Source organism: Opisthocomus hoazin, chromosome 3, assembly GCF_030867145.1.
Source record: "Opisthocomus hoazin isolate bOpiHoa1 chromosome 3, bOpiHoa1.hap1, whole genome shotgun sequence".
Classification (NCBI taxonomy): domain Eukaryota; kingdom Metazoa; phylum Chordata; class Aves; order Opisthocomiformes; family Opisthocomidae; genus Opisthocomus; species Opisthocomus hoazin.
In genome coordinates, this window is record NC_134416.1 from 106558450 (window position 1) to 106585918 (window position 27469).

At 44.9% G+C, this 27469-nt stretch overlaps 1 protein-coding gene across 1 annotated transcript; it reads right to left on the reverse strand.

Annotated features, from left to right (window-relative positions):
* Nucleotides 1–6: 6 nt before the first annotated feature.
* Nucleotides 7–27469, reverse strand: WRNIP1 (WRN helicase interacting protein 1). The gene is made up of 7 exons (XM_075417176.1): nt 26916–27469; nt 16628–16819; nt 15436–15680; nt 7980–8209; nt 2230–2385; nt 1260–1339; nt 7–776 (listed from the first exon to the last, which is right to left on the reverse strand). The coding sequence occupies exons 1-7, from the start codon at nt 27438–27440 to the stop codon at nt 501–503; spliced, it is 1704 nt and encodes a 567-aa protein (XP_075273291.1). The 5' UTR covers nt 27441–27469; the 3' UTR covers nt 7–500.

Consider the following 27469-nt stretch of genomic DNA (forward strand, 5'->3'; position numbering starts at 1 on the left):
CAACTTTATTGGTTTAATAAATGTTGTTGTACAAAATTAGTCTCTGGAACATAAGAGCAAGAATTACACTGTAATTATTTTTTTTACCGTATTTTAGCAGGGGGGCACAATGTGCTATTTTTCCAGAAAATAAACATTCTCAGAATCTGAAATAGATGCTGATTTCAAAAAGCAGCACAATGATATTCCTCATCTCACGCCAAGAGCCAGAAATACAAGTCTCTCATTTTTTTCTGCCTTTCATTTGAACCAGAGGGCGATGGCACTATGCTGATAAAGCTTATTTTTTGCATTTCTGCACTGCCCAATTGCAATTTTTTACAATTTTTTACAAAACACCTTCAGACAGTAGTAAAACCAGAAGGATATGAAAGTATCTGAAAGGCTCAGTGGCTTAACACTTTCAACCACAGTAAGAGACGGCTGAAACTATACGGGGAATTTCCATCCCAGTACAAATACACGAGTCATAAAATCAGAACCCATTCAGAGCAAGGCCGTCACGTTTCTCGTTCCCTGAAGAAGTCTGTTCCTTTCAGCTCTTCTGGCAGATAGTCCTGCTCTACAGGTGTCTTGTACATGGGGTTATATTTATAGCCTTTACCATAGCCCAGGTTCTTCATGAGCCTCGTTGGGGCATTTCTCAGGTGCAGCGGAACAGGCGGCAGCGGTCCCGTGTGCGTCCTTAGACACTCTTTGACATTGCTGTACGCCCTGTACACCTCTATAGACTTTGGTGCTCTGGCAAAATACACTACACATTGTGCTAGAATGACCTGGAAAGGACAAAAGGGAGAACGTTAAACGACTTCTTTCCAGCTCTTTGCGAAAAGGTCTGTTAGTCAGGTTGTGTAGTGTGACGGGGGTTATGTTTTTAACCTGACCTCTCCCTGCTGCTGCAATATGAGTATTATTATTTAACAGCAACACAGTTCTTTGTGATTTTTCACAACTAGAAAAGAATAGCCAATTTAGAACAACACTACATATCACTTCATTTATAACAGAGAAAAAATGGACAGAGCAAAATCGCTTCAGTTCACACACCACGTTTTAGCAACAAATACGCAGGGAATTTTATTTCAAATTACAGCATCTATTTTAAGAGCTACAGTGGTCTCTTGTCAGAGAAGAGGCATGCCGAATGAACAAGTAATTAAATTTGTCTTGTCCTTGCAATCTCTGCTTCTTCTTACAATTACACCTAGATTTTACAATTTGCAGTACTTTAAAAATCAGTAAATTAACGAAGCCTTTACCTCACATTCTGGCATTCCAATAAAGTGACAGCCTTGATAGGCAGCAACTGCTTGTGTTAAAGCCAGAGGATCTGCCAGCCCTGCAATAAGGGATCAGATAGAAGCAGGTTAAAGCCAGTTTACTTTAGTTACCATCTCTTTCCTTCTTTCTTCCTGTCCTTCCTTTCCTTCTTTCCCCCCTCCTGTGACACGGAAGGTTAGCCACACATGTCTCAAAGTTGCTTTCTCAGATGTTGGAACTTCTGGTACAACGCTTTGCTCTACATAAGATGTACTCCCTCCATCCACAGCCTTCCTCCTTCTGTCTGTCCCCCCCCCAAGAAAGGTCTAAATCATGGGCGTGATTTACAGTCTGAATCTGCTGCCACACCGTGGCAGCCTGAGCAGCAGCTGCCAGCGTACGATCCGCTGACTTTCTGGAGGTGAGAAAGAAATGGGGAAATATTGCTATATAGGCATAGCTTCCCAGATCTCATAACTCTTCACCTGCCACATATTTACTAAACGTGTTGCTGCGTCTGTTACTTTGGGTACATCAATCAAGATGTCTTACAACTAGGGAGCCAGCTATCAAATCTGAAATTCGCAAGTCGGGGTAAGCATTCACCTTCCACGGTCATTAAAAAACCAGACATCCCCAAAATACACATTTTCTGTGACACAAGCTTACTGGTGACCTACAATCGCTAGACTTTAAAAGAATCCATATTAATACACTATCAAAACCTGACCTAAAAAACCCTTGCTTCGCCTGCAACAGGTAATCACCACAATGACACCACATGTAGGTCTCTGCCTGCACATTCCAAGCTTTTGGTGGATGTGGAGCATTTCAGTATTTTGTACCTATTTGGGGTATCGCAGTTTTGTGGTTATTTTTTTTTTTCCAAACATCAGTTTTTGGAAACCAGAAGCCTGGCAGATCTTCATTCAACACAATATTCCAACATGAAATACTGCAAATACTGACCTATATCTTCGCTTGCAAACCTCACCAGCCTCCTTGCCACGTAGAGTGGATCCTCACCACCTTCAAGCATTCGAGCGAGCCAGTAAAGAGAAGCATTTTCATCGGAGCCTCTCATGGACTTATGCAGCGCAGAGATGCAATTGTAATGTTCTTCTCCTATTCAGAACAGGGGAGAAGACATACACAGAGCTGTTAGGGGGAAATCAAGTGAAATGCATTTAAGGGAACAGAATATATTTTACTGGATCACAGTACGTAAACACAACCTGCTTTTTCAAGTTCTTTTCATGTATACTTAATTCTGGTGTTCATTAACGTTTTCAGCAGCTTCACGCTTTGCCACATGGAACATTCCACTACACAAGCAGAACAGAGCAACAGCAGATGAAAAGGAGGGTTTTTTTTTTTTAAACATTACAAGGCAAACAATTTGGTTTTGGTAACCTAATGACCTTTCCTTCAAAAGAATAAAAATACCAATATTTTAAGCAGCTAGGAAGAAGATTCTATATTAATATTTCCTAGCTGACAAAGAGTATGAGCACATATAAACCACTGACCACTGCTTTTGGACAGGCACACAGCTCTGAGAAGACAACAGAATAATCACAGAAATCCAGTTCTATACACTAGTGATATTTTAGAAAAAAGATATTTCGCATCAAGTAAAACTTGCAAGTAAAATTGCAGTAAATCAGACACGCATTTGCTGTATTATACGGGGGAACAAAGGAAACGCTGCTGTGGCTGTACAATGATGGCACATGACACGATCTGGGGGAAACAGGATCGCAGCACACAACCCTGACAAGCCCCTGTGAAATGCTGGGTTCACTTGCAGACACCTGCACTACTGGAAGGGCCCTGAAAACTAAGCAGCTCAAACAAAAAACCATGAACAGAATGAAACAAAAAAGCCAACTGCCTGAAATGCCAGACTAAGTAAGAGGTGGGAAGACTGAATTATTTACAAGGAATTTTTTTTAACATTAAAGTTCAGTATAAAATTAGATACAGACTCCAAGGAGAAAGCAAGCCATTGGAGGTTCTCCTTCCCCTCTACACTGCCCTAGTGAGGCCCCATCTGGAGTACTCTGTCCAGTTCTGGGCTCCCCACTTCATGAAAGATGAAGAGCTACTGGAGAGAGTCCAGCGGAGGGCTACGAGGATGGTAAGGGGACTGGAGCATCTCTCCTACGAGGAGAGGCTGAGGGAGCTGGGCTTGTTCAGCCTGGAGAAGAGAAGGGTGCGAGGGGACCTTAGAAATGCTTATAAATATCTGCAGGGTGGGTGTCAGGAGGACGGGGCCAGACTCTTTTCAGTGGTGCCCAGTGACAGGACAAGGGGCAATGGGCACAAACTGAAGCAGAGGAAGTTCCGTCTGAACAGGAGGAAGAACTTCTTCCCTCTGAGGGTGACGGAGCCCTGGCCCAGGCTGCCCAGGGAGGCTGTGGAGTCTCCTTCTCCGGAGATATTCCAGCCCCGCCTGGACAAGGTCCTGTGCAGCCTGCTGTGGGTGACCCTGCTTGGGCAGGGGGTTGGGCTGCGTGACCCACAGAGGTCCCTTCCAACCCCCACCATTCTGTGATTCATTTAACAGATCTTTCAGGGTTACAGTTCAAAATACACGGCCAACATTACAAACCCTGAATGAGACCCTTCCTGCTTGCAATTCTTCATGCAGCTGGTTTTGATTCTTATGCATTTCTTTTAATCAGACTTGCACGAGTATTTCCCTGTGATACTGCTGTTAAACTTCCCACATAATCCGCCTTTTCTGTTTTTCAAAGTGCCTGGCATTCCGTGGCTCACAGCTAACTGTGTGTAATAAAGGCAACTGGCTGCACGCACAGCCATCTGTTAACATTTCTCTTCTTCCTGCGGGTAGAAGGATTTACAGCCCGAGGGCCACAGCAGAACACGTCGCCGTCGCTTGTGGGTCCTGCAAAACAAAAGGCCGCACGCATGAGTTCAGAAACCAAAGCCCCCACACCGCTGCGATTGCTCCTTTCGTAGCCTGGGAGACCTCCACCTCCCAGGTCAGAACCCGGGTCCGCCTTCCTGCACCGCTGCTCGTAGCGTGGTTCCACGGGGAATTCTGCACACGCTGCTGGCAGACAGCTATTTCTGATCGGCCTCCACACAAAGAGCCCTGCGGTACGCAGCCACTACTGGTGCCAACACAAACAGCGTGTCCGTGCTCCGTCACAACACTTGAGTTAGCAGCAATAAACCCCAGCAGCTGAACGCGCATCGTCCTCTTGGAAAAGGCGTCTCTTGGTCTCTTAAAAGTCAGGAAGATGGCCTTTAAATATCTCCAGAGGTTGCACTCGCCCAGATTCTTTTTGCTGGAATGCTTTTACGCGCTGTTTGGGCTACCATGGAGTGTCGTACTTGGAGATGCCAACTGGAGAGGCAGAAAGAATCCAGAGGATGAGTTGGGACCAGAGATTTGTACCTGTGAGGTATTTCAGAGTACGTGCCTGAGGAAGGGGACAGCGTTCTCCCTTTAAGTCTTTCCTCACAATGTTAATGTTGGTGACCGAGCCATCAACGTAATGACAATACTTACACATTGTACTTGGAATTCTTCAGAAAAACTGTGCAGCTGTACTTTATATGCAGTTTTAATTATAGACAAAATACAGTTACAGTTGAACAGAGGTTTTATGTTTCCTTTAAAAAAAAAAACAGTTTACATTTTCAAAGTGAGATCCCAGAAGCAGTTTAAAAAAATTAGACAGAACCTTTTACAGACCTTTATTTATTTGTTCTGTCTCTCAGACTCGTTAGCCAATATATAGATTTTGGCCTTACAAATTGAGCTGGGAGACAGACACGTGCAAACTTCTCTATCACTCTTGTTCTGCATCCCGGATACCTCTTGAAATCAAAACTCTAAAGAGTATTTGGAATCAAAATACATTTGCTCTATGCAATTTCCACAAAGGCAAATATCTTTCTTCATAGAAAGAAGATACTGCACAGAGGCTTTGTGAAGGACAGGATTTTCTAGTGTCTAATGTATATAGATGAATAAATTTTGTTGATTTCCAGTTTTGTGCCCCTGAATCGCTTCATGTGCTCACGAAGAGTTTTCCAGCTAATTTACTTCAGGTGTTAATTCATCTAAAGTCTTATTGGTAGAAAACAGGCTTCATTCACTGACCATAATTAATATCTGGAATTCTTAAGCAATCCCTGTTGGCACCACAAAAGTCAAGCATCAGTCCCTATCTCACACTGTCTCCTGTCTGTCTCAGCCAAAGGTCAACACCAACTGCTCACCGATAAAAGACAGAAGAAAGCCCTGGAAGAAGGACTAGAAAGACAGCATGGGTAAAAAGACTTCTCATTCTGGTCCAGCAGAAAAGAATAAAGCTGGCAAACAAACACGATGATGTGAGACACCTTCTCCATAGAAAAGGAAGGAACAAACGTGTTCCAGATTACAGAATAAATTATCTCCAGTTTAACACATTCCCAGTCTTTAGCAAAGTGAAGCCATGTTACCACATAGATGCTGAGTTAAAATCCTGCAATTATTCTGATATTTATCTTTAGTATTTGCTGTTAAATCAGTATTAGCAGTAAGACACAAGACGTAAGAGGAAGAAGAGGCAATACAACTCCTATTTTAAATATCTAGTCTTTGTCCATCTGCATTTAATTGCAATTAAATTGGTTGCTGCATAATTTTCTCCAAAAAGTAAAATTTTTAAAAATGCAATGAAAAGCTAAAATATGACTAAATAGTTTTGTTTCCACTCACACTGCAAATGCCACTCCTGGGAGTAAAATTTGACTAGAGCTGTTTCTTTGTCCCTCCAGCTAAAACACATCAATTACCTGCACAAAGATCTTGTCTCTACTTGTCTGCACACGGATCAGAACAATCACCTAATGACTGGATTACAAATAATTTCCTTCGTGAAAGCACAGAAAAGAATGCGTAACTACATATATTTGCCCAATTTTGCTGAAGGTGAGCAAAACAATTATGTGAAATGAAAATTCCGTATTTACACAACTCTGAACACGCTTTTTTGGCGCTTTCTACATGAACGCAGTACACTCAAACGCACGCTGCTGCTATCATGATCAGACAGCATCATCTCCCTTCGTTTTATAAGGGACACCATATCAGAAGAGTGCAGATTCCACCACAAGCACTGTGATTCAAGAAGTATTTGCTAAAAGATGCTAGAAAAGTGTCTTTATGTATACAGCAGCCTCTCTCCAGAAGCCCTTTGTACACAAAAGGACAACCAGGTATCTCTACTCTGGACAAGAATGGTCAACCAAGACACGGACTACTCTGCCAAAGAGAGGAGTTTTGTAAAGGCACGTCCTTAGGCAACCTGCTATTGTGAGAATATCTATCGCAGGCTTTTTGGCATTCATCAAGAAAACCAGAACTTTCACCAAACCCCCACACAGAGCTCGAAGGATTCCTGTCACGGAGAAGGGGCTGACACATGGTGGTCCTCAAGCCTCAGCAAGAGGCACTCCGCGCCATCTCCGAGGGAATCCGTAGGCGTAGGAGCGCTGGGCGCAGCCAAGAGCTCTGCGTGGCAGCGGCCACAAGGCGACAGCAAACACACGAGGGACCCACACGACGCAAGGGACTCGGGCCAGTAAACTGGTCAGATTTTCTGCTCCCTCTTAATCATGACCTCTTCCTGCCATAGGTCCTATAAAATTTTTCTTCTCCGTCCCCCTGCTTACCCTCCACTTCCCAGCTGCCACCGTATCAATATCTGCCGAGCCGACTTTTTCCTGACAAGGAGCCATCACTTCCTCTTCGTAGCAAGCAGACTGCCAGCAGGCACATGCACGTCACACACAACCTCAAGAAATTTGAGATTTTGAGTAGCGACAGTTAACTGAGCACACCAGGTAACAGTGGCAAAACAAAAATCAATCAGCTGTCCCAATACTGCTTGGCATAACCATTTGATACTGTATCACACGGTGATTCAAGTATTGCTGAAGAACTAGCGTAAGCCTTCAAGGGGATTTACCTGATCTCCAATATTCACTCACTGATTTTTAACCCTCTCGCATAAAATGGTCAACTATTGCAGTGCCTGACATTGCCAGGTCACAAATTCAGCAAGAGTGGTTATCACGTTAGGAAGCCTTATATGCAATTAAGATTTACGTGACCTGCCCTAAGCAAGCTACGAAATTCATTACCTTATAAAGCGACTCTAAAAATAAGGCAAACTGCTCAGCTTCCACAGAACATATTGTTGTAAAAGTGAGCTGCTCAGCTTCTCACAGAACATATTGTTGTAAATGTGAGCACTTCCAAGACCTTCAAAGGAGCAGAAGTGCAATGGAAGATTTCCAACCCTTCGAGAACAGATCTCCTCATCAAATTACTTCTCCCTCTTTATATTGCAGCCCTCCTAAAAGATGACATTCTTTATATTGCAGCCCTCCTAAAAGATGATATTCTAACAACCTTAAAGAACAAATAATTTCACCATGCAACTGTTTGCAAGGCAGCAACTACGTGTCTCCACCAACCTACACTTCCTAAGCGGTAAGAGGAAACGCTGTTTAGCAGGAATTTCTGAGTGAGCCTGCTACACTGTAAAGGAAAAGTAATTTTTAGGTCAGATTTCAGTGCAACCACTGTTTCACCAGAGCGGCTGGTACAAAAAAGGGGAGAAGAAATAGAAATTATAGAGGCTATCAGCTCTTGAGAACACTGCAGGTCAGAAACTGCATCCGGTACTCACCTGCTCGGTCATACAGGATGTGAGATCGCTGTAGCCCTTCCTTTACGTGCTCTTCTGTTATCAGAATGCCCTCTGCAGAACCACCTTTGGTCACATTCAAAGCAGTGGTCTTCCCCACTGCTAATCTGGCCTGAACCGCTAACTGGAGCCCGTTCAGTGCCGTCCTCGCATCGCCGTCACAAAGGTAGGCTAGGGTGTTCAGAGCCTTCTCCTCTATGTACACTGGGAGTCTGCAAGAGAATAACCACACGCTGTTAGCCCCCATCATGGGCCTCTCCTCACGAATCATGCTAGAGGTGGCGTTTCTTCACAAAGTTTGCTGAGAGGCAGCTGGGTTGAAGTTTTGTTCTTAACTCCTTCTGTCATGACTAAGCATTGCAGAGCCTGCGAGAACACCGTGGGACCTCACCCCTCTTCCTCCTGCCTCAATACATATTAAAATACAATTTCACACGAAAAAAGCAGCGCAGGAGCTCTCACCTACCTAACTCCCCTTATTTTTCCTCATCTCATTAAGTTCTATGAAAACCAGGGTTAGGGTTTTGCCAGAGCACAATTCTGGCACAGCCAGCTGAACTTTACAAGGTTTTACTCCATCAGCATTTCACGGCTAGCACTTCAAATTCCTTGTTGGAAGGACAATTAAAAAGTAGGAAGCTATCCATGTGCATGTGACAGAATACAGTGAGGTATAAAGTAATAAGCATAAGGTTTTGAGCTAACTACCAGCAGCAAGAGCTGCTGTCAGATGTTCTTTGAAAAGCAATAATTGGGAGGATTATTTACATTGCAAAGCATATATGCATCTTACATTCTTTTTTTAAATGGTAACAAGTGCTACAACTCAGTCACAGGGGTACAAAAAATATCTTCACTAGGAAGTCACTGTTCTTGCTGCCCACTACTCTAAGTGTGCCAGGCCTACACAAACACCCCAAAAAAGGCCAAATTCCAGTGAACACACAATCTAAACGAAAAGATGGGAAGAGCTGAGAAATGCAGCAACAGATGAAGGCTCTCCTGAGACCTCACAGCAGGTCTATGAAAAATCTGGGAAAGTACCAAAGTCCTCCAGCTCCTTCTCCAGGTTTTCGTTCGCCGTGCTGCAGTCCCCACCGGCAGGGCACACGCAAACCAACTCGCTTCTGCACATTTCACATGCGTGCTGCTGAGGATTTGACCCTCAAACTTGAGTTATGTAGACAAGGTAATGGCTAAGGTGTTTGCCAGGCAGAGGGTACAACTGATCTGATCTGGAAACAGCAGCTGGTGGGGTTAAGACATGGCATTAAGTAATGGCCCTAACTTTGCCATTTTTAGTACTGCATGGAAAATCAAGAGTGACACGTATCAGCGGAGATTAACGCACAGAGCTTGGTGTCAGAGGCAACTTCTTATGAAGCCCTTCTGTGCCAAATAATTAAGGATTCACAACAGCCCTGCACTTCATTTACCAGAAAGATTTATTGCTGCTATTAGCAGTGGTGTACAAAACGGCAATGACAGGGTTCCCAGACACACGTATCCACTAATCTTCACTACTTGCTTCCTCTTCCTCCTTGCAAACCCACTTTCCACTCATCACACAAAAGAAAAAAGACAGCGAGTGCTGGAAGAACTTCAACAGTCAGTATTCAACCCTCTCATGCCTACACGTGAGAGGGACAAGCTTGTAGATCTGCAATCTTAATCCACACCACTGCAAGTGAAGGCCGCCAAATGTCTTCTAGGGTCATAACCCATGCTGCAGAGAGTAGGCAGCAGGAATCTCGCCCTGTGGGAAAAATAAATCTATCTATATACACACAGACATCTTGTCATACTTTTATTTCCATCTCCTATTTCTCACGTATTTGATAAAGCTAGAAAAAAAAAAATTAACACGCACACACTGTGGCACTCCAAAATAACCACACTTTCTCCAACGTGTTTCAAACGCCTCCTCTGTGTTTGAACAGGGAAGCAGAAAAATATAACAGCACAGGGACTTACTCAGTCAAGAATCTCATGCATCAAATTCCTTGAAAATCAAGGAGCAACATTCACCCCTCAGCACTACAGATGGGCCCCAGATTTTTCTATATGAAATGAAAGAAGCCAGCAAAGAAAGCAAAAGCTATTTTTAAAAAACCCAGCAGTCGCTACACACAGATGTCCTCCTGCTAAATACCTCCACCAACAGGGAACAAAACCCAATATGCTGCAAACCCTTTGGATACACCAGCAGGGCAGACTGGAGAGAAGGTTTCACCTGCAAGGACTGAGCTGTTCGCTGGCTGTTGGTAGAGAATCACAGAATCACAGAATGGTCGGGGTTGGAAGGGACCTCTGTGGGTCACCCAGTCCAACCCCCTGCCCAAGCAGGGTCACCCAGAGCAGGCTGCACAGGACCTTGTCCAGGCAGGTCTGGAATATCTCCAGAGAAGGAGACTCCACAACCTCCCTGGGCAGCCTGTTCCAGGGCTCCGTCACCCTCAGAGGGAAGAAGTTCTTCCTCATGTTCAGACGGAACTTCCTGTGCCTCAGTTCGTGCCCGTTGCCCCTTGTCCTGTCACTGGGCACCACTGAAAAGAGTCTGGCCCCGTCCTCCTGACACCCACCCTGCAGATATTTGTAAGCATTTATAAGGTCCCCTCACAGCCTTCTCTTCTTCAGGCTGAACAAGCCCAGCTCCCTCAACCTCTCCTCGTAGGACAGATGCTCCAGTCCCCTCACCATCCTCGTAGCCCTCCGCTGGACTCTCTCCAGTAGCTCTTCATCTTTCTTGAACTGGGGAGCCCAGAACTGGACACAGTGCCCTTAAGGCTTCCTCACACCAACACCCACAACCGCACTCTGTGACTGCAAGTGGAGAAGTGCTTAGGGTGCTCAACAGCAGGTACTACCCTTGCAAGAAGCTATGAACAGTCTGTCCCAAACAAAGGTGAGGCCTCAGATCACTTTTGCCATTTATTTGCTAATTAGAAGCTGGGCAAGAAAGCTGAGTTGTGTTCCTGTCTCTTCAATTTCCCTGTAGGACTCTGAGCGCCCAGCTGACTCCACACAAGGAATTGGTATTACAGGAACTGGAACAAATACGCACAAGGAAGTACAGAAAATCTGGTTACAAGCAAGGGTCTTGTCCACTTCCACTGTGAAATCCAAGTTACAACCTATTGATAACGGAAATTCCGCTCCAAATAATGTATTATTCTGTATTAGGCTGATTAGGTCACGTCTACAACAACAGCACGACATACAGGAGACGATGAAGAACAAGAATAAACACAGAAAATTTCCACATACAAGCTGTTTGGGCAGTATATTGATGAGAATCACTAGTTGAAAACAACATGATGCTTCCCTGTACCATAATAGCTCCGTCCGCACTCAGTATTTCAAAATAATAAATTTTATACTCGGTATAACTGAATTCAGTTATTTTGTCTGAGGAATTAAAAATCTTAAATTCCATTTTTTTATGATTTAATTTCACTAGGCAGGAGCCTGATTTCAAAATCAGGGTGACAATTATTTCAATACCTTGGCTTCCAAAAGACGCTCGTTGTATTTTACATTTTTAAGCCCACCCTGTCCTCAGAAGCTCAAATGCCCCACACCCTTCCACTTTACCCGACTTCTGCACACCCTAGAACTGCAAGGCACAGTAACTCCCACGCTTTCTGACCTCTTCCCAAGATCCTGATCCTCTTGCAGATGGGCAATCTCGTATTCTTTTCACTCTCCAAAATTAACACTGAACACCCACTGGGAGGTAATACTCAATGTTGGTACCTTGTAACTGATGATACTTGGAGACAAAAACATAAACAAGCCCAAAGGGACACCCCGGGACTCATCACTCACTGAGCTGAAGGCGATACACTGCTTAAGGGATGGAAAACTACCACTACAGGATAATAAATCCTTCTTCCAATTCCTCCTTATGTCTGTACCCTCAAGACAGTTTGTGCCAAGAATCAACACGAAACGTGTGACCAACTACCCATAAAGCCTGTACAACACCGCAGGTTTTGAGCCAACGACGAGAGGGTGTCAGCAATATCAGAGAGTAAATACAAGTCCCAGCAAGGAGAACCCGTATGATGACAGATTTAAAAATAATTGAGCAGAACATGAGATAAAGTACCCACTGCTTCTTTCACATATTAATCAGTACTTTCTTATTTTCTCAGTGCAGTTATTCTCACTACACTCACTCCTTGACAGACTGCAGCGTTTTTACAGGCAAATGCAGTTCTTCACCTGAAATCCTGCAGTGGGATATGCGTTGCTCACTGCCTTACAGCACTGTCTTTGAATCTCAGCTCTCACCCCAGCAACTCCATTTACTGCAAGGAAATTGGATGGATGTTCCATAAATGGAATAATTATCAAGCAGGTGTTGAACACTGATGACCCAAAGGAAGCCCATCTTCATCCCTGTCATTTACAAACCTGTGAATTCAGAACCTGTCAGTACTTGTGATACAGCCACTAATTAGCTGAACTGCAGGATGGCTGGGCTTGTCAACAGGAAACTGGGGATCCTTTCATTTCCCACAGCTGTGTGCCTTCTGTGCTATCTAACTTCAAATACTTTAACTCACCACCTAGTTCACTGCCTACCTTCAATTAGAGATACCACTCTGAGGCCAACACTTCAACGACAAAAACAAAAAGGCAAGAAAAAAAGAATTTGATTTCTTCCAACGCTGACACAGTACAAGTATAGTAATCAGTGTACACATGGAACAGTTTGTGCCGTTACTGAGACAGCGTAAATTGCAGAAAGCACAAGCAAAGATTCAGCAACATAAAGCGTTGTTAACATTGACTTCTCCTCACTTTTCTTCTTCACGAGTATTTTTCTTCCTTTCATATTCCCCCACCTTTAAGTTTAATTTACTGAGGCACAATTTGATGGCAGTGAAGTTGATGAAAATACTACACAAAGCACATCTTATCCTAAATAAATCCAGTAACTAACATAAAAACTGTCAAAGAAACTTTATGAGCGTGATTACGTAACAAAGAAGGAGATACCACAGTAGGTAACACCTCCTGCTAGCTCTGTTTCAGCTTTACAGCAAGAAAAGGCCACAGCGGGATGAAAGAGAAGCCAGGTGACCTAACCTCATCAGAAACCTGCAGCGATGGTGGAAGCCAGGTAACAAAAAGCCACCAAGAAGATTTAAGGCAACAGATTCAGGCAGAGCGTGAATTCCTTTTGATAACTGCTGCCACGTGCATGGAGTGCAGAGACGATGAAACCTACTGAATCACTCAGCGATGGCTGCATTCTCGTTGAGCACAGAAGATGCCTGTAGAGACTAAGGAAGAATCACAGAATCACAGAATAGCAGGGGTTGGAAGGGACCTCTGTGGGTCATCTAGTCCAAGCCCCCTGCCCAAGCAGGGTCACCTACAGCAGGCTGCTGGACCTTGTCCAGGCGGGTCTTGAGTATCTCCAGAGAAGGAGACTCCACAGCCTCCCTGGGCAGCCTGGGCCAGGGCTCCGTCACCCTCAGAGGGAAGAAGTTCTTCCTCATGTTCAGACGGAACTTCCTGTGCCTCAGTTTGTGCCCATTGCCCCTTGTCCACTTTCACCTTCTTCCTCAAGGTAATAGGAGAGACCATGAAGCATCATTCTTTGAAAGACCATGAAGAATCATTCTTTTCTTGAAAATCTCATCTAGGTCAGCCACCGTGTCAGACAAGTGATGTGACACCAAGGCCATCTGATAAACTGAGGCCAAGCAGCGCATGCAGGACTCCACATTACACTTCCGTGCTTTGGGAAGGGAGACTCACATGGGAAATGAAATGAAAAATTCAGTGTACACATCTCTTCTGCCTTCCGGCTGCAGCATTTTCAAAGTGGGCACATCCCACATTTGGGGACATGCTGCCTTACAGCTCCTTTTCCAGCTCTGGAATGTGAACCGGAACCACAGCAAGGGACAGGACGGCTTATAAAAAACCTAACTCATTAGCAATAATATGTATCAACTACAGAACAGAACCAGGCAGCAACAGGAAAGACAAGAAAGACCCAAGTGCAACAAATGCTCCTAAATTCTGAACCCTGTTTTTATTTTTAAAGGCTTCACTACCACGTTAGCCATTGGAGGTGGGGCCCTCTCTCTCCATGGACAGATTTCTGAAACTGTGCTAGTCTGACGCTCTGCCTGCCAGACTTCTTTCAGTTTGATGAAGCACCACACCGTGCTGTGTAAATCATCCCTAGCTAAAGGGAGGTTACAGACACGGAGGGTCTAGCGAAACCCAAACCCAAACAACTGCAGCTGAAACTATGCCTTGTACGTTAATCCTGCACAGAAAGGAAAGTCTCCCAACCTCAGTCCGGGTGCGGCCACAGCCACAGCTGTGCCGGGACATTAAGGCTGACATGCAGTACTGCCCTCGCTTCTAAAATTCACATTACTACGTCCAAAACTCACATTACTACAGCATGTAAAAGTTACAAACAAGTAAACCATGAGGCAGGGTACCCTAAAAATAAAAAGGGAATAGCTTTCCTTCCCTGCCTGGACCGCAGCATTCAGGTTAGCAACTCTTAGTGCTTACATTCTGTGACAAAGCTAAAGAACAGAGTGGATTCCCCCTCATTTATTTCATATGGAGTGCCTGCCCAATTACCACCACGCCAATACACTGTAAATTACTTGGAGTACAGACAAGCATTAACATGAAGGAACTGCAATAATTTGCACGAAAGTAACGCAGTGCCAAGCATTATTCTGATTTGCCAGCTAGCCATTTCAGAAGGCAGGCAACATTCCTTATGGACAAACCTGGACCTCATTTTTTTAATGTGACTCTATCTGGCTGGGACAACAAGAAGCAGAGAAAAATAAAGTCTCTGTGAAAACAATCTACTAACACCTCACAGCAATAGCTCCCTCTCCCCACAGAATACCATAAAACACACCCTCAGCATTTATCCTGAACTGAAGAACAGCAGAATCCTCCCTGATCTTATTAAAAAAAAAATTCTCAGGAAATAACAAACTTTCGTCAGGCACTTCCAAATTATTTTAAGAGGGGATGCCCTATCCACCACTTAATGGTAACACGATGCTTTTACAACCAGTAGCAAAAAGTAACACACATTAGGACATGACAAAGACGCAGTTACAGGCTTCCACAGCAAATCCTCAGCAGCAGAACCGATTTAAATATCCTGGGAGGGTGAGTCAGGAGCTACAGATCCAAGTATAAAACTCTCCTAATCCAGATGGTGAGACTATGTTTTGGTTGGAGCGAGCCAGTGCTTTGAATTCTCTCTCTCCTGTCACCCCCTGCCCCTGCCATATGCTGCCACTTCTTTTCTTTACTATCAGGAGTGGCTAGGGTTTCTCTTCCCACCCCCAACTGCTTCATTCTCTCCCTGGCAGGCGGTCAGTTCCTCGGGCTGCGTGCGTTAACACCCTGCAGCCCATAAAGTACTCACTCCGAGCTCTCGCTGCTGCTGCCAGTCGCAGAGCTGCCGCGCTGGTCGCCCTGGCCCAAAACCTGGACCCCTAAAGACCTGACGGCCCGCATCAGAATCGCCTCCATCGCTTCAACCGAGAGCTTCTCCAGGACGATCACCCGGCATCGGCTCAGAAGAGCGGCGTTAACTTGGAAGGAAGGGTTTTCTGTGGTCGCTCCTATCAGGGTCACCGTACCACACTCGACGTGAGGAAGGAAAGTGTCCTGGAGATGGGAGGGAAGCAGAAAAAGCTGATCTCAATCAATGACAACCTGAAACATCCCATGTGAGTAGGCTACGTTTTTCGTGTCTTGTGGGTCTTCGGGTTCCCTGTTGGTATGACAAATAACCTCACTGACAAGGCAGCTCATCTGCTCAGCTATCTACATGATTTAATTTCGCACACGCAGCGCGTTACGGGCTGTTCACCTCAGTACCTCACGCTTGCACTGAGAATGACCCTATCAGCTGAAAAGAAACTGTCAAAAACCTGCAAACTTTTCGTTTATGTGACTGTGGTTTATTGCTTGGCAAACGTAAGATATCATGAAATTGTCTTACTAAATATAACAAACAGTGAGCCTACTTCTAAATAGTCTTTGAACCAATCTTTAGTGCCACAGTCCCTACATAATTCTGTAGGATGGCTCAGAAAACTACAGGAGTATGGTTTGATATAGAAACTGCTACCTGTAATATAGAATTCTAGCTTCATGTCAAGACAATGGTCTGTTTTTGTTTTTTAATGGTATCACGGTGTCTTTTCTCACAAAGAGAGGGGACAACACTAAACCAAACAAACACCCCAGGCACATTCACATTCCAGACTTTTTTAAAGGTAATGCAGAATGCTACCCCCAGGGAGAATACTGAAATGAAGACATGTATGGGAAACATTATTAACATGACTTTGCAGAAGTAATATTTCAGAAAAATGTCACAAAGCCCAGCACGTAAGTCAACTATAAGCATAGCTTGGACTTCTGAATCACAATAATTAATCATTGATTCGAAGATAGTTACAGAATTTAATATTTATGTTTCTTCCTAATTCATCTACTAAAAACATTAACATTAAAATCAAAAACCCAAAGCAAGCTATAAGACACAGCAGGAAATTTTATGGAAGTGCTGACAAAGCCTTTTTCCAAAAAGTGGTATAGTACTATACCTGCTGAGATTTATTGAAACGATGGATCTCGTCAATAAATAGGATGGTTTTTCTCTTGAAGAGTCTTTTTTCATTCTGGGCCTGGCTGATGACATCTCGAACATCATTTGTCTTGGCACTTGTGGCCGACAGTGTCACAAACCTCGTGCCATTCTTTTTGCTGCTGTTGGCTATGATGTGTGCCAGCGTAGTCTGAAACAGCAACAGGAGAAAGCTTTGTAAAAATAGTTTTGGACACAGAAAGTACGCATTCGAAGGAAACACGTGAAGAACAAAGCTATAAGTTCTGGACACTGGGAGAGTGTTGACAGTTTATAGAGTAAGGTATTTCAGTTCATGCTGTTCTAGCACACAGAAGACTTAAAAACTCCCTGCTAGAGGTAGCTCCACCGCTGCATTTCTAACGGCTGCACTTTTAGGCACCAGACATCTTCAGTCACAAGACTGAAAAAAGCCAGCAACGACAGCTGTCTCCTTTACCATGGAAGGAGAACTCTTCGCCAAATACATTTCTGTCACAGAAGATGGGCTGATGGCAATTTGCTGTGCAGTTATTTCGCAGAGTATGTTCATGGATAAAGAGGTGGACTACCCCAAGACACCCGCAGGAGAGTTTACAGTGCAACCACATTTAGGAAATAAAAAGCTACAATGTTGTTACTTAAAGCCTTTTGTAGTTCCACTGCACATAAACAAGAAATTAATCAGAAAGCAGTTCTCTACAAAGCATGAAAATATTAGTACTGAAAAATGACATGAATACTTACAAAAATGTAACTCTTTAAACAGTCAACAGTAATCAAATGGTGTCCTAGGGAAGTAAAAAGCAGCTGACTGAAACTGTCAGCTGGTTTTAGTGAGCAGCTACGTTGTTTTTCTTTCCTTATAGACAACTCCTTCAAATCAGAATTTATTCACGGGGAATTTCACTGAGCCTACCAAAGCACAGCAGCAACCTCCAGTGCTACCTACTAGGCAGATTCACTACACCTGAACACGCCACAGGCATAATTTTCAGACTTTCCTTCACAACCCTTAGCAAAGGCAGGTGTGTCTGCATGTCCCAAGCAGAGCCTATCTCTGTTTGAAAGTACTGCTAAACAGGTGATTCCTCCCTTGAGCTCCCTCTTCTATCAAAGGGGCCCAAGGAGACTGGAGAGTCACAGCAGATGAGGAGTGGGACAGGTGCTGATGAAACTGCTTCAGAGGATATTCCAAGTCCTGAGGTTAAAGCTGCAGGTCCCACCAGCTTGATCCTCTTGCAGGGAGGCTGCAGAAGCAACCACACAGCTATCAGTGCAGCACTGCTCTGTCTCTTTAATGGATCTCCTCGCCCCTGAAATGGCAACCAGCCCAAGATGGCAAAGGGGAGGCTAAGGGGGAGGATGTATCGCTATTTATTCTTGCTTTAGTTTTAGTAAGGGCTTCCTGATTGTCTTCAGAAAAGGTGTCATTTCACGTCCTGATCCAAGACTCGCATCCCGTGTCAGATCCTTTCTCACCCCTTGGAGCTCAGAGCACCAGCCCCTCCCCTCCTTGTCTTGCTGCAGAAGACCAGAGGACTGGAAAGACACGCTTGCAGCAAAGCCTACGGAAATCAGGAAGATCTGGGAAACCAAAGAAACAAAAGTGAAACTATCTTTGAAACCAAGCTAACAAAATAAAACCAAAGTTGGAGTTTCCTTACAAAAGGGCCCTGATTCTGAATCACAGAATCACAGAATAGTAGGGGTTGGAAGGGACCTCTATGGGTCATCTAGTCCAACCCTCCTGAATGTACCTTCAGAGGATGCACCCAGGCCTTAAACATCACTGAAAGCATGGAAACCCCCAACACGTCAAATTTGGAGATGAAAAAGGAAAAATGTACCTCTTCCTTCTCTAAAAGTGCCGGGGGAGGAATCAAGTGGCTATTATTCTCCTAGCTCCACTTGAACTGGTAGCTCACATGCATCCCATCCCTCATTCACCAGGTCACTGATAGTTTTGATAATTAACAAAAAAGCAGCAAGGAACTGTTTATAAACACATGCACAGGAGTCCATATTTCTACCCCTAATTTAGGGGGGGAAAAAAATACACAGAGATTTGTTTGAAAGTTATTGTTTAGACCAAGAATCTACTTGAAAGCTGCTGCACAGCTTAGCCAGCATGTACCCCTCCAGCTCTGCCAACTGCTGGGTCAACGAAGGCTGTAGTAAGAATAACATACATTGCCTTTCAAAAGCAGTGCTCGCCACGGACAGGCGTGTTCATGGCCTCTTCCTTCTGTTACACACAATCAATCCTTTGGCAAGCCAAACTGCCATCACATACAGGTTGAACTTTCCCCATTCCTCTGCGAGCCTGTTATTTCCCACGAGCTCAAGTTTTTATGCTGCTTTTTCTCCTGTCATCTCAAGCAGAAGTCAGTAACACGCTACACTGTTTTCCCCCTCTTTGTTACTATCAGGTTACAACCTAGGGGACATGCAACCCAGTGGAGTCTAGCTTTAGCAGGGTAGCCTAAGTATGAAGGCACTACACAGAACTGCAACTAGTATGCTAAACCCCTAGTTTCTCTCACGAAATTCAGCAGCAATGGATTTGAGGAATAAGAAGACAATTAAAAATCCGATATGGAATAAGGCAGGAGAGAACACACTGAACATCCTTCATCATCTGAAATAAATTTTGAAGCAAGTTTGATTGTTACATTAGAAAAAAAGGCTTTTAACACTGTGACACTGTTGTTGCAATTCAATATGAATGAATACATCCGCATCAGAACCAGCACAAGCAGCAGGAAGAGGAAATCTGAACAAGTTGATATTCTGCTCCTTTCATTATACAGGTGTTTCTTCTTTAGATCATGTTTTTTCCTTATGGGGAGGAGCAGAAGTATTGTTTCCTGTAAATTAAGTGGTATTTGTATCAATTAGGGTGATCCTGCAAATTAACCTTTTGCTAACTTCACTAAAAATTGCACTTTACAAAGCTCGCAGGGTAATACCCTCGGTCCCTTGTAGAAATCATTCTGTTTTCTTCCATTATCCCACCAACTGCCCAAACTCACATCTATCATCTCAAGTTTTACGCTGAAAATTGCAAGACCTTGCTGACTTCTCTGTTTAGACAGACTAAAGAAATGCCATCACAAGGTGCTGTTCTGAAACATATCCCCCCAGAAACGCAGAACCATTACTCACCAACGAGTAACACTTCCAGCTCGAGCCTGTGGTCACTTATTTCCAGATCCATCACACACAGAACTAACACTTCCCTACTGAAGCTCTCCTCCGCCATCCCGCACATTTCTTCATGTCAGCCCAAAGAAGAATATACTTTCCCAAAGGCTGAAACCATCTGAGATTTACAAAACCCCACCCACCAACCAACAAAAATAGCCAAGCAAGCCCACTCCCAGCAACTATGCCACCAGTTCTTCCAGGCTTTGGCAAGAGTTATGGATGAAATACACGTAACTCACAAAGCGTGCTTGGCTCCACACACCTCACACTGTCAGAGCAGATCAGTCAATCAGATTTGCTGTTTCGCTTAGTTGGATGCTTGTACTAGGAGACAAGAATTTCCTGTATATCCACAAATTTTCTTGACTGGGCAACTCTCTTTGAGTGTAACCTATTTCCCTATTCTCTGTGCTGCCCCGAGTCAAAGCAACCTCACACCCACAGCTGGAAGAAAATACTAAAAAGCAAATACAAATTAAGCCTGTCCTACTGATGCTGATGTCCAATGACTAACACTACCTGCCTAGAAGTAAGGTGGTATTTTTACTTTTGCACCTCTTTGCCAGGTCATTAAATTATCCCCACTGCATTAGCTCACCAAAGCCCCTTCAAGGAATAAAGTGTGGTACTGCCTAACTCTCTTCAGAAAGTGGAATTGAAAAAATTGGGAGGAGATCAGGATATATGGTCAGATCATAGCCAAGAAGACTCCAGCCAAGAAGTTGACTGTGAAACCTAGGGTCATCCTTACCTCACTCTTGTGGAAGATCAGGTAGATCTTGTTTAGGGACCTGCCTATGGCTGTCTGCTCAAGACTTTCCTTATTCATTCTTAAATTGCATAAATTGAGCAAAACAGCCATTGTAGAAGTCAATCACAGAAAACACATGGTCTCTCAGGTTACATCTATCCTGTGTTCAGCAGCCATGTCAGAAAGCTCCTGCGAGGTATGCAGAACAGCTCACGGTCCTTCTGCTCCAGCCTCACAGCCTCTTCACGGGGAGCTGGCATTCATGGGAGCTCACTGGTGCAAGAGCTCTTCTCGTACCTGGACAAGCCCTTACAACATACATGCTTCTCCCAACAAGGCTGCATGGTCTGCCAGGCCATGTTCAGGTGACCAAAGCAGATCTGGCACAGATCTGCACTAGTGGATAGCCTGCAGCGCAGCAAGGGATAATCTAGATGGCATCTAGGCTTCCCCACCAAGTGACTTTGCTGGTTTGTTCCAGAGCAAACCACAGTGTTAACTATGTTTGAGGCAGGGATAACAAAAGTCTGACAGCCTAGTGCAAAACACAAGCCCACCAGGCTAGCTACACATACAGACCTGTAGGGTCTAAACTACGTTATCAGAGTTCTGAACTGGCACTCTGCTTTCTTCTGCTGCCCTCTGACCATGACTTTCCCCTGTATTTTTGCCTCTTGCTTTATTCTGGCCAGGATTTCCATATCTTTGCTTACATGGTGTTGCCATCAACAGCCTCTCCTCACCCTCACCCCTCCCTTTGCAGGCAGCGGGGCCATACTGTGGTTGATGAGCAGTCAGGAAAGGCCAACTCTGTCTCACTGCCCCGAGTGAGACACCAACAGTGCCAGCATCCCTGGATGCCAGCCAGGGAAGCAGATCCCTGGGATGCGGCTTAAAAAGCTGCGGTCTGTCCTACCCAACGCTGCTGAGCTGACCCCAAGCCACCGCACTGCGTCACAAGTGATGAGATGGGCTACGTCTAAACGAGACCTGCAGGACAGCAGATGAACATGGCCCAGGGACACGGTCTATAGAGACAAACGCCATCAAAAGTGGCAGCAGTTGGCATTTATGTAAGGGCAGATGCTATTCTTACCCGTCTTCTTTGGTTCCTCTCACCCCAAATAGCCCACTGTGAGACTACTGGAGGAGTAAAGTGTCACTGAACAACAGCCACAGCGCATGGTTTGCAGCACTTCCAGGATCCAAGTCCAACCAGGCATAAACAGAGGCAAGGTCATTGCATAATGTTTACTGACATGGAGCTGTGCCTTCATTTGCTGCATCCAGATTCGTCTCCTTATATTCCATCTGCTTCACAAATACAATTGTATTTTCTCTTCCAGTTTTCTCTTCCTAGAGAGCTACCCTAAATTATTCCTGATATAGCTAGGTAACAAAATCAAGCACACTGTAGTTGAAGACTGCTCCCAGGCAACTCCAAAGACAAACCCGTTTTTCAGAGTTGTTCGGGACTTTCACTCTACGCTACTGTAAAAGACATGAATTTTCAGTTAAAAATTCCATGGTAATCAATCAAAACAATTCATTACTTCAAACGGTTCAAATCAGGCCCCAAGCAGCAGGAGTAAGAGAAGATGAAATACACTCAAGTAATCAAATAGCCATTTAGGTAATCACTTGAATTAGCAAATCAGGAAACGCTGGAGGGAAGGGACGATAAATATCCTGGGAGCAAAATACGTAAGCTGGACTTGCTGTCTGTGTTTCAATGTGTCATATAGCAAAGTCTTAAAAAACAAAAAAACAAAGAAAAGAACTACAACGGAGTCCTAGAAATACAATTTAAGCTCAGTGGAGATTTGATAGAAACTTCAAAGACCACTTACTGGGGTATTTAATGTTTTGCACTCATAGCAACGCGGCATATTTTACCTTAGTACTAGATTGCTGATATGGACCCCAGAAAATCATGCGTGAATGCTCTTTGTCTTATCTTCTGTAGGGAGAAGGTTCCAGACACTTGCTGCCTACATTTTTTCTTGGTGAACAGAAACATAAGAGGGAATATTTACCGTATTTAAATTACAGAATGTCCGGGTTTATGAGGCTTAAACCGTATCTGTGGCAGCAAAATTACTCAGTGCTCAAGTTACGCTGTGTCCCCCTGCTAACTCTTTACTAAAATTGGTGCCCCGTGGCAGACAAGCAAAAATCTAAATCCCTGCATTAAGGTGTCATGAATCACAGCATGGCTGACTCGGATTACACGAGGATTCATACAGGCTTTTAAAAATTTGCATAGTCAGGATGAACAAGCTAACTGTTCTTAAGTTAATAACCACGGCATCCCTTTGAGGCAGTGTTTCTTCTTCTTCTGGCCTGTGCCTGGTCAGCTTCTTAGGAGAAGAAAATATGTTCTTGTGTTCAACACGTGATCGTGACAAAAGTAAAAACAAACACTAAGAGTCAAAGCCTTTTCACCTAGAGCACCTTGGCTTCCTAAGAAATTAGGATGGCAAATTACAAGTACAAAGATCATGCTCCCTTAAAATAGGAAGATGCAATACAGATGGACACTCAAACGAAAACACACTCACAACAGAAGTACCCTGATCTTGTCTTTTCAACTGCGCTTCCTCGAATACTCAAGTGCAGCTGATGCCGAAATCAACTCGGGCAGAGCAGTACAAAGCACATGTATTTTTATTCAGCCACCTAGCTTTATTACTTTAATAATAAAAATTCTCTGAAAGTACTCTTGACCCACAATATGAAATACTGCATTTACAGCAGTTTAATAGCCAAGATCATTCTCTTCTTGCTTAGAAAAAGTCTGTTGAACTACTGCTTCTCATAAAGGTACAGACTGACAAATAATATAGAAATTAATTTGAAATTTGGCCCCGTGGATCAATGTCATCTCCAGTTATTTGTTGGTTTTTTTCTTAGTCCTGCTCTACCCTTTTCAAAAAAAGTATCGGTTAGTGTGGCGTTTGGCTGTAGAAATGGAAGAAAGCATAGGTGGGTGGCAATAAACAGGTCGCAGGAGTGTGAAGAGGTTTGAGAAGTCTACAACCATCTTACACAGCACTGCTGAATTTAGACCAACGTATCTAATCATACTCCTATTTTAGCACCTACCCTCTAATGTAAGGCTGTTTTCTTTGGTGGGCAGAGCTTGGCATGTGGGCTTGTTACATCTGAAGCTACATAAGGCGCAATTATTTCTTGAAAAAGACTGTACTAAACAGAAGTTGTTCTTGATTATCAGTCCAACCTGGTCCTGAGGCAGTGAGAATATTTATTTCTCCTTCACAAGATCTTTCAAGTTTCAAGCACTAAGTTATGTGATTCTTCACACAGCAAGAGAAATACGCTTCCTTTTCATCCGTCCATCCTCCACCCGTTTCAGGTTACTTCCTCATGAAATGTTTTCTTAGACATGTTACACGCAAACAATCCAAATGGAAAGTGATCGACGCAGGCAGGCAACCACGCACTTCTTTTTCCATCTTTTGTGGGACTATATTGGCTTGCAAGTTAAATCTGTAAGGGCAGAAGTGTAATAAAAAATATCCAAGTGAAGGATAGAATTTACAGCCATTTACCTGAGACAGACAATACAATTTATGCAGAAGGTGGCCCAGGACAAAATTATACTCTAGCACTGTCCTAGAAGTATTGATAGGCATGGGTGAAGGGAAAAGCTCAACTTTTTCAGTAGGAATTTCATGTTCAGCCAGGAATGGATGGTCCATCAAGAGCTAGCTGAAAGCATATAGACTTCAAACCGTTTGTTGAGAAGGAATAACCTAGAAAGGAGATGATCTAACCAACAGCTTAAGTACTTGGAGAGAGAAAATGTAACAGGTAAGTTGTGGAACTGTTCCTTGACGGGGCAAAAGGCACAGTCTTGAGGAGGGTCAGATGACTGATGAGCAGTAGAATTTAAACCCTGTGAGAAGCAAGCTTACTGAATACAACTCTGCATAAGGCATACGGGTGAGGAAGATGGGTCACAAAGAAAGCAGAGTGCAAGCTGTGTTATTACAGGCATGAAACAGACCACCCCTTATTCAAAGACAGTCTTAGTACTACAGAAGCTTCCTAGAGAAGACCTGAAACACAAGCATAAGCTGTCACAAGCTCATGAAAAGGCACTTCCACAGCCAAAAAAGGTGGGTTCATCAGATCACAACCCAAAGGTCACTGAAGTCAGATCTAATTTCCAGAGACTGTATGTGGCCTTTGCTTCGTTACCACTGTAACAGCATTTTTTTCTAAGGAAAAAGGCTTGAAGGAAGAGCAAGCAGACACTGTTGACACAGGTAACAAGAAACCAAACACAGAATAATATGAATAACTACAGAAGCAGGCCCCTGACCGCATTACTAATTCAATAAGGTGGATTCCTATTTATTCAAGAATTCCACTTCTCTCTCTGGCCATCTTGCTTCAGTCAATTCACCTCTCCTTTAACGAATTTTTAGAAATAGCCCTTCTTTACCTCAGCTCCTCTGATCTCTCTGTTTCTGGTATTACCTTACTATTTTAAGGAAAGTGGCCATTATTTAAGTTCACCAGATGGTTCTTTTCAGGTATATGTTATCTAGCTTAAACAACCTGTTGCATCATTACTAATGGTGTTCATCTATCAATTATTCTCACACCTGCTCCTTATTAACTGTGATTAACTTGCATTATTGCTCAAATACCATACAAAGAATCACAGCATGGCTTGGAAGGGACCTTATAGATCATTTAGTTCCAACTCCCCTGCCATGGGCAGGGACACCTTCCACTAGTCCAGGTTGCTCAAAGCCCCATCCAACCTGGCCTTGAACACTGCCAGGGACAGGGCATCCACAACTTCTCTGGGCCACCTCTGTCAGTGCCTCACCACCCTCATAGTGAAGGATTTCTTTCTTATATCTAATCTAAATCTATCCTCTTTTATTTTAAAGCCTATTTTTACCTTCAAGTAAGTATGTGGAGAAGAGCAAGCTGCCGCTCTGTCCTTAACTTCTCTACTAGCATGAATTCATTAGCCATGCTTTTCCCTGTCCCAGCTTTCCCACACATGCTCTTACGCATAACTGTGGCAACTATCTATATGTATTTAATATGCAAAACTTGGTGCTACGGCTGCGGATCCCTTCACTGCTGTGTAATTAGTGCCTTTTGGGGTTCACCAGGGTCAGCGCCCGGTGTCCCAGAAGAGGCAGAACAAGAGCAGGCAGCAGTCGGACCCTGCAAAGACCACCAAGGGTTTGCTTCTAGGTGGGTGAGTGCTGGGCCACAGCGTTACCTCCCTTCCACACCTCAGGGGCCAGAATCCGTGAGGTAAAGCAACCCTACACCAGCCACTGTTTCTCCTCATTTCCTAAATGTTTTTACAGATTCTGTTTTGTTGCCCGTTTTCTGGGTTTCTGTGTTTTTAGCTAACAGCTTGGGAGTTTACCAAATCTGAACCGCATGAAACCAACACGGGCGCGTACGCAAGGCGCGAGGTGCAGAGAGCGGGGCTGGTGGAGGCAAGCCGCTTCGGCTCCATTCAGGAGGCAGGATGCGTTTTTGGAATCCAGATGAAAGCTTGAGGGCATCACCCCACACCAAGACATCATAGAGGCAGCCAAGAAACCAGGGAGCAAAGAAATAAAAAAAAAGAGGGAAAGGAGGAAGCCAAGAAAAAAAAAAAAGAGGGAAAGGAGGAAGCCAAGAAAAAAAAAAAAAGAGGGAAAGGAGGAAGCCAAGAAAAAAAAAAAAAGAGGGAAAGGAGGAAGCCAAGAAAAGAAAAAAAGAGGGAAAGGAGGAAGCCAAGAAAAGAAAAAAGAGGGAAAGGAGGAAGCCAAGAAAAAAAAAAAAAAAGAGGGAAAGGAGGAAGCCAAGAAAAAAAAAAGAGGGAAAGGAGGAAGCCAAGAAAAAAAAAAAAGAGGGAAAGGAGGAAGCCAAGAAAAAAAAAAAGAGGGAAAGGAGGAAGCCAAGAAAAAAAAAAAAGAGGGAAAGGAGGAAGCCAAGCAAAAAAAAAAGAGGGAAAGGAGGAAGCCAAGCAAAAAAAAAACAGGGAAAGGAGGAAGCCAAGCAAAAAAAAAGAGGGAAAGGAGGAAGCAAAGAAAAAAAGAGAGGGAAAGCAGGAAGCAGAAAAAAAAAAAAAAGAGGGAAGCAAAGAAAAAAAAAGAGGGAAACCAGGAAAATAACCAGCTCCCGCGCTCGGGCGTTCGTCAGCCCCGCAGGCCACGCAGCGCGGCCCGCAGGCCCAGCCCGGCGCGGCCCCGCGCCCGGCCGCTGACCGCCGCCCCCGGGCCCGGAGAGCAGCCGGCGGGGCCCGGCGGGCGCCACTCACCTTCCCGCAGCCCGGCGGCCCCCAGAGGACGAGCGAGGGGATCTCGTGGGACTCCAGCAGCGACCGCAGCAGCGTCTGCGCCCCCAGCACCCGCTCCTGCCCCACGTAGTCCCCCAGCGTGTCCGGCCGCAGCCGCTCGGCCAGCGGCTTCCCCTCCAGCTTCCGCGCCAGGCTCGCCCCGCTGCCCGCCGCCGCCGGGCCCCCGGCCTCCGCCCTCACGGCGGCCTCCTCCCGCCGCGCCCCGCTCTTCCCGCCGGGCGCTGCGGGGCTCTGCCCGCCGCCGCGGCCCTTGTGGAAGAGGGAGCAGACGGCGGCCGGGCGGGCCTCCTCCCGCTCCCCGTCCGCCCGGCTGCCCGGCGGGGCGGCGGCGAGGCGCGGCCGCTTGCAGGGGGGGGACGCGCCCGGCTCCGCCTCGCCCTCTGCGGCCCGCAAGCAGCGGTCCAGGTGCGGGTTGATGTGCGAGCCCGGCAGCTCCCGCAGGCACACGGGGCACCGCACCAGCGCCTCCTCCTCGGCGCCCTCCATCGCCCGCCGGGCGCGGCTGGGGCAGGAAG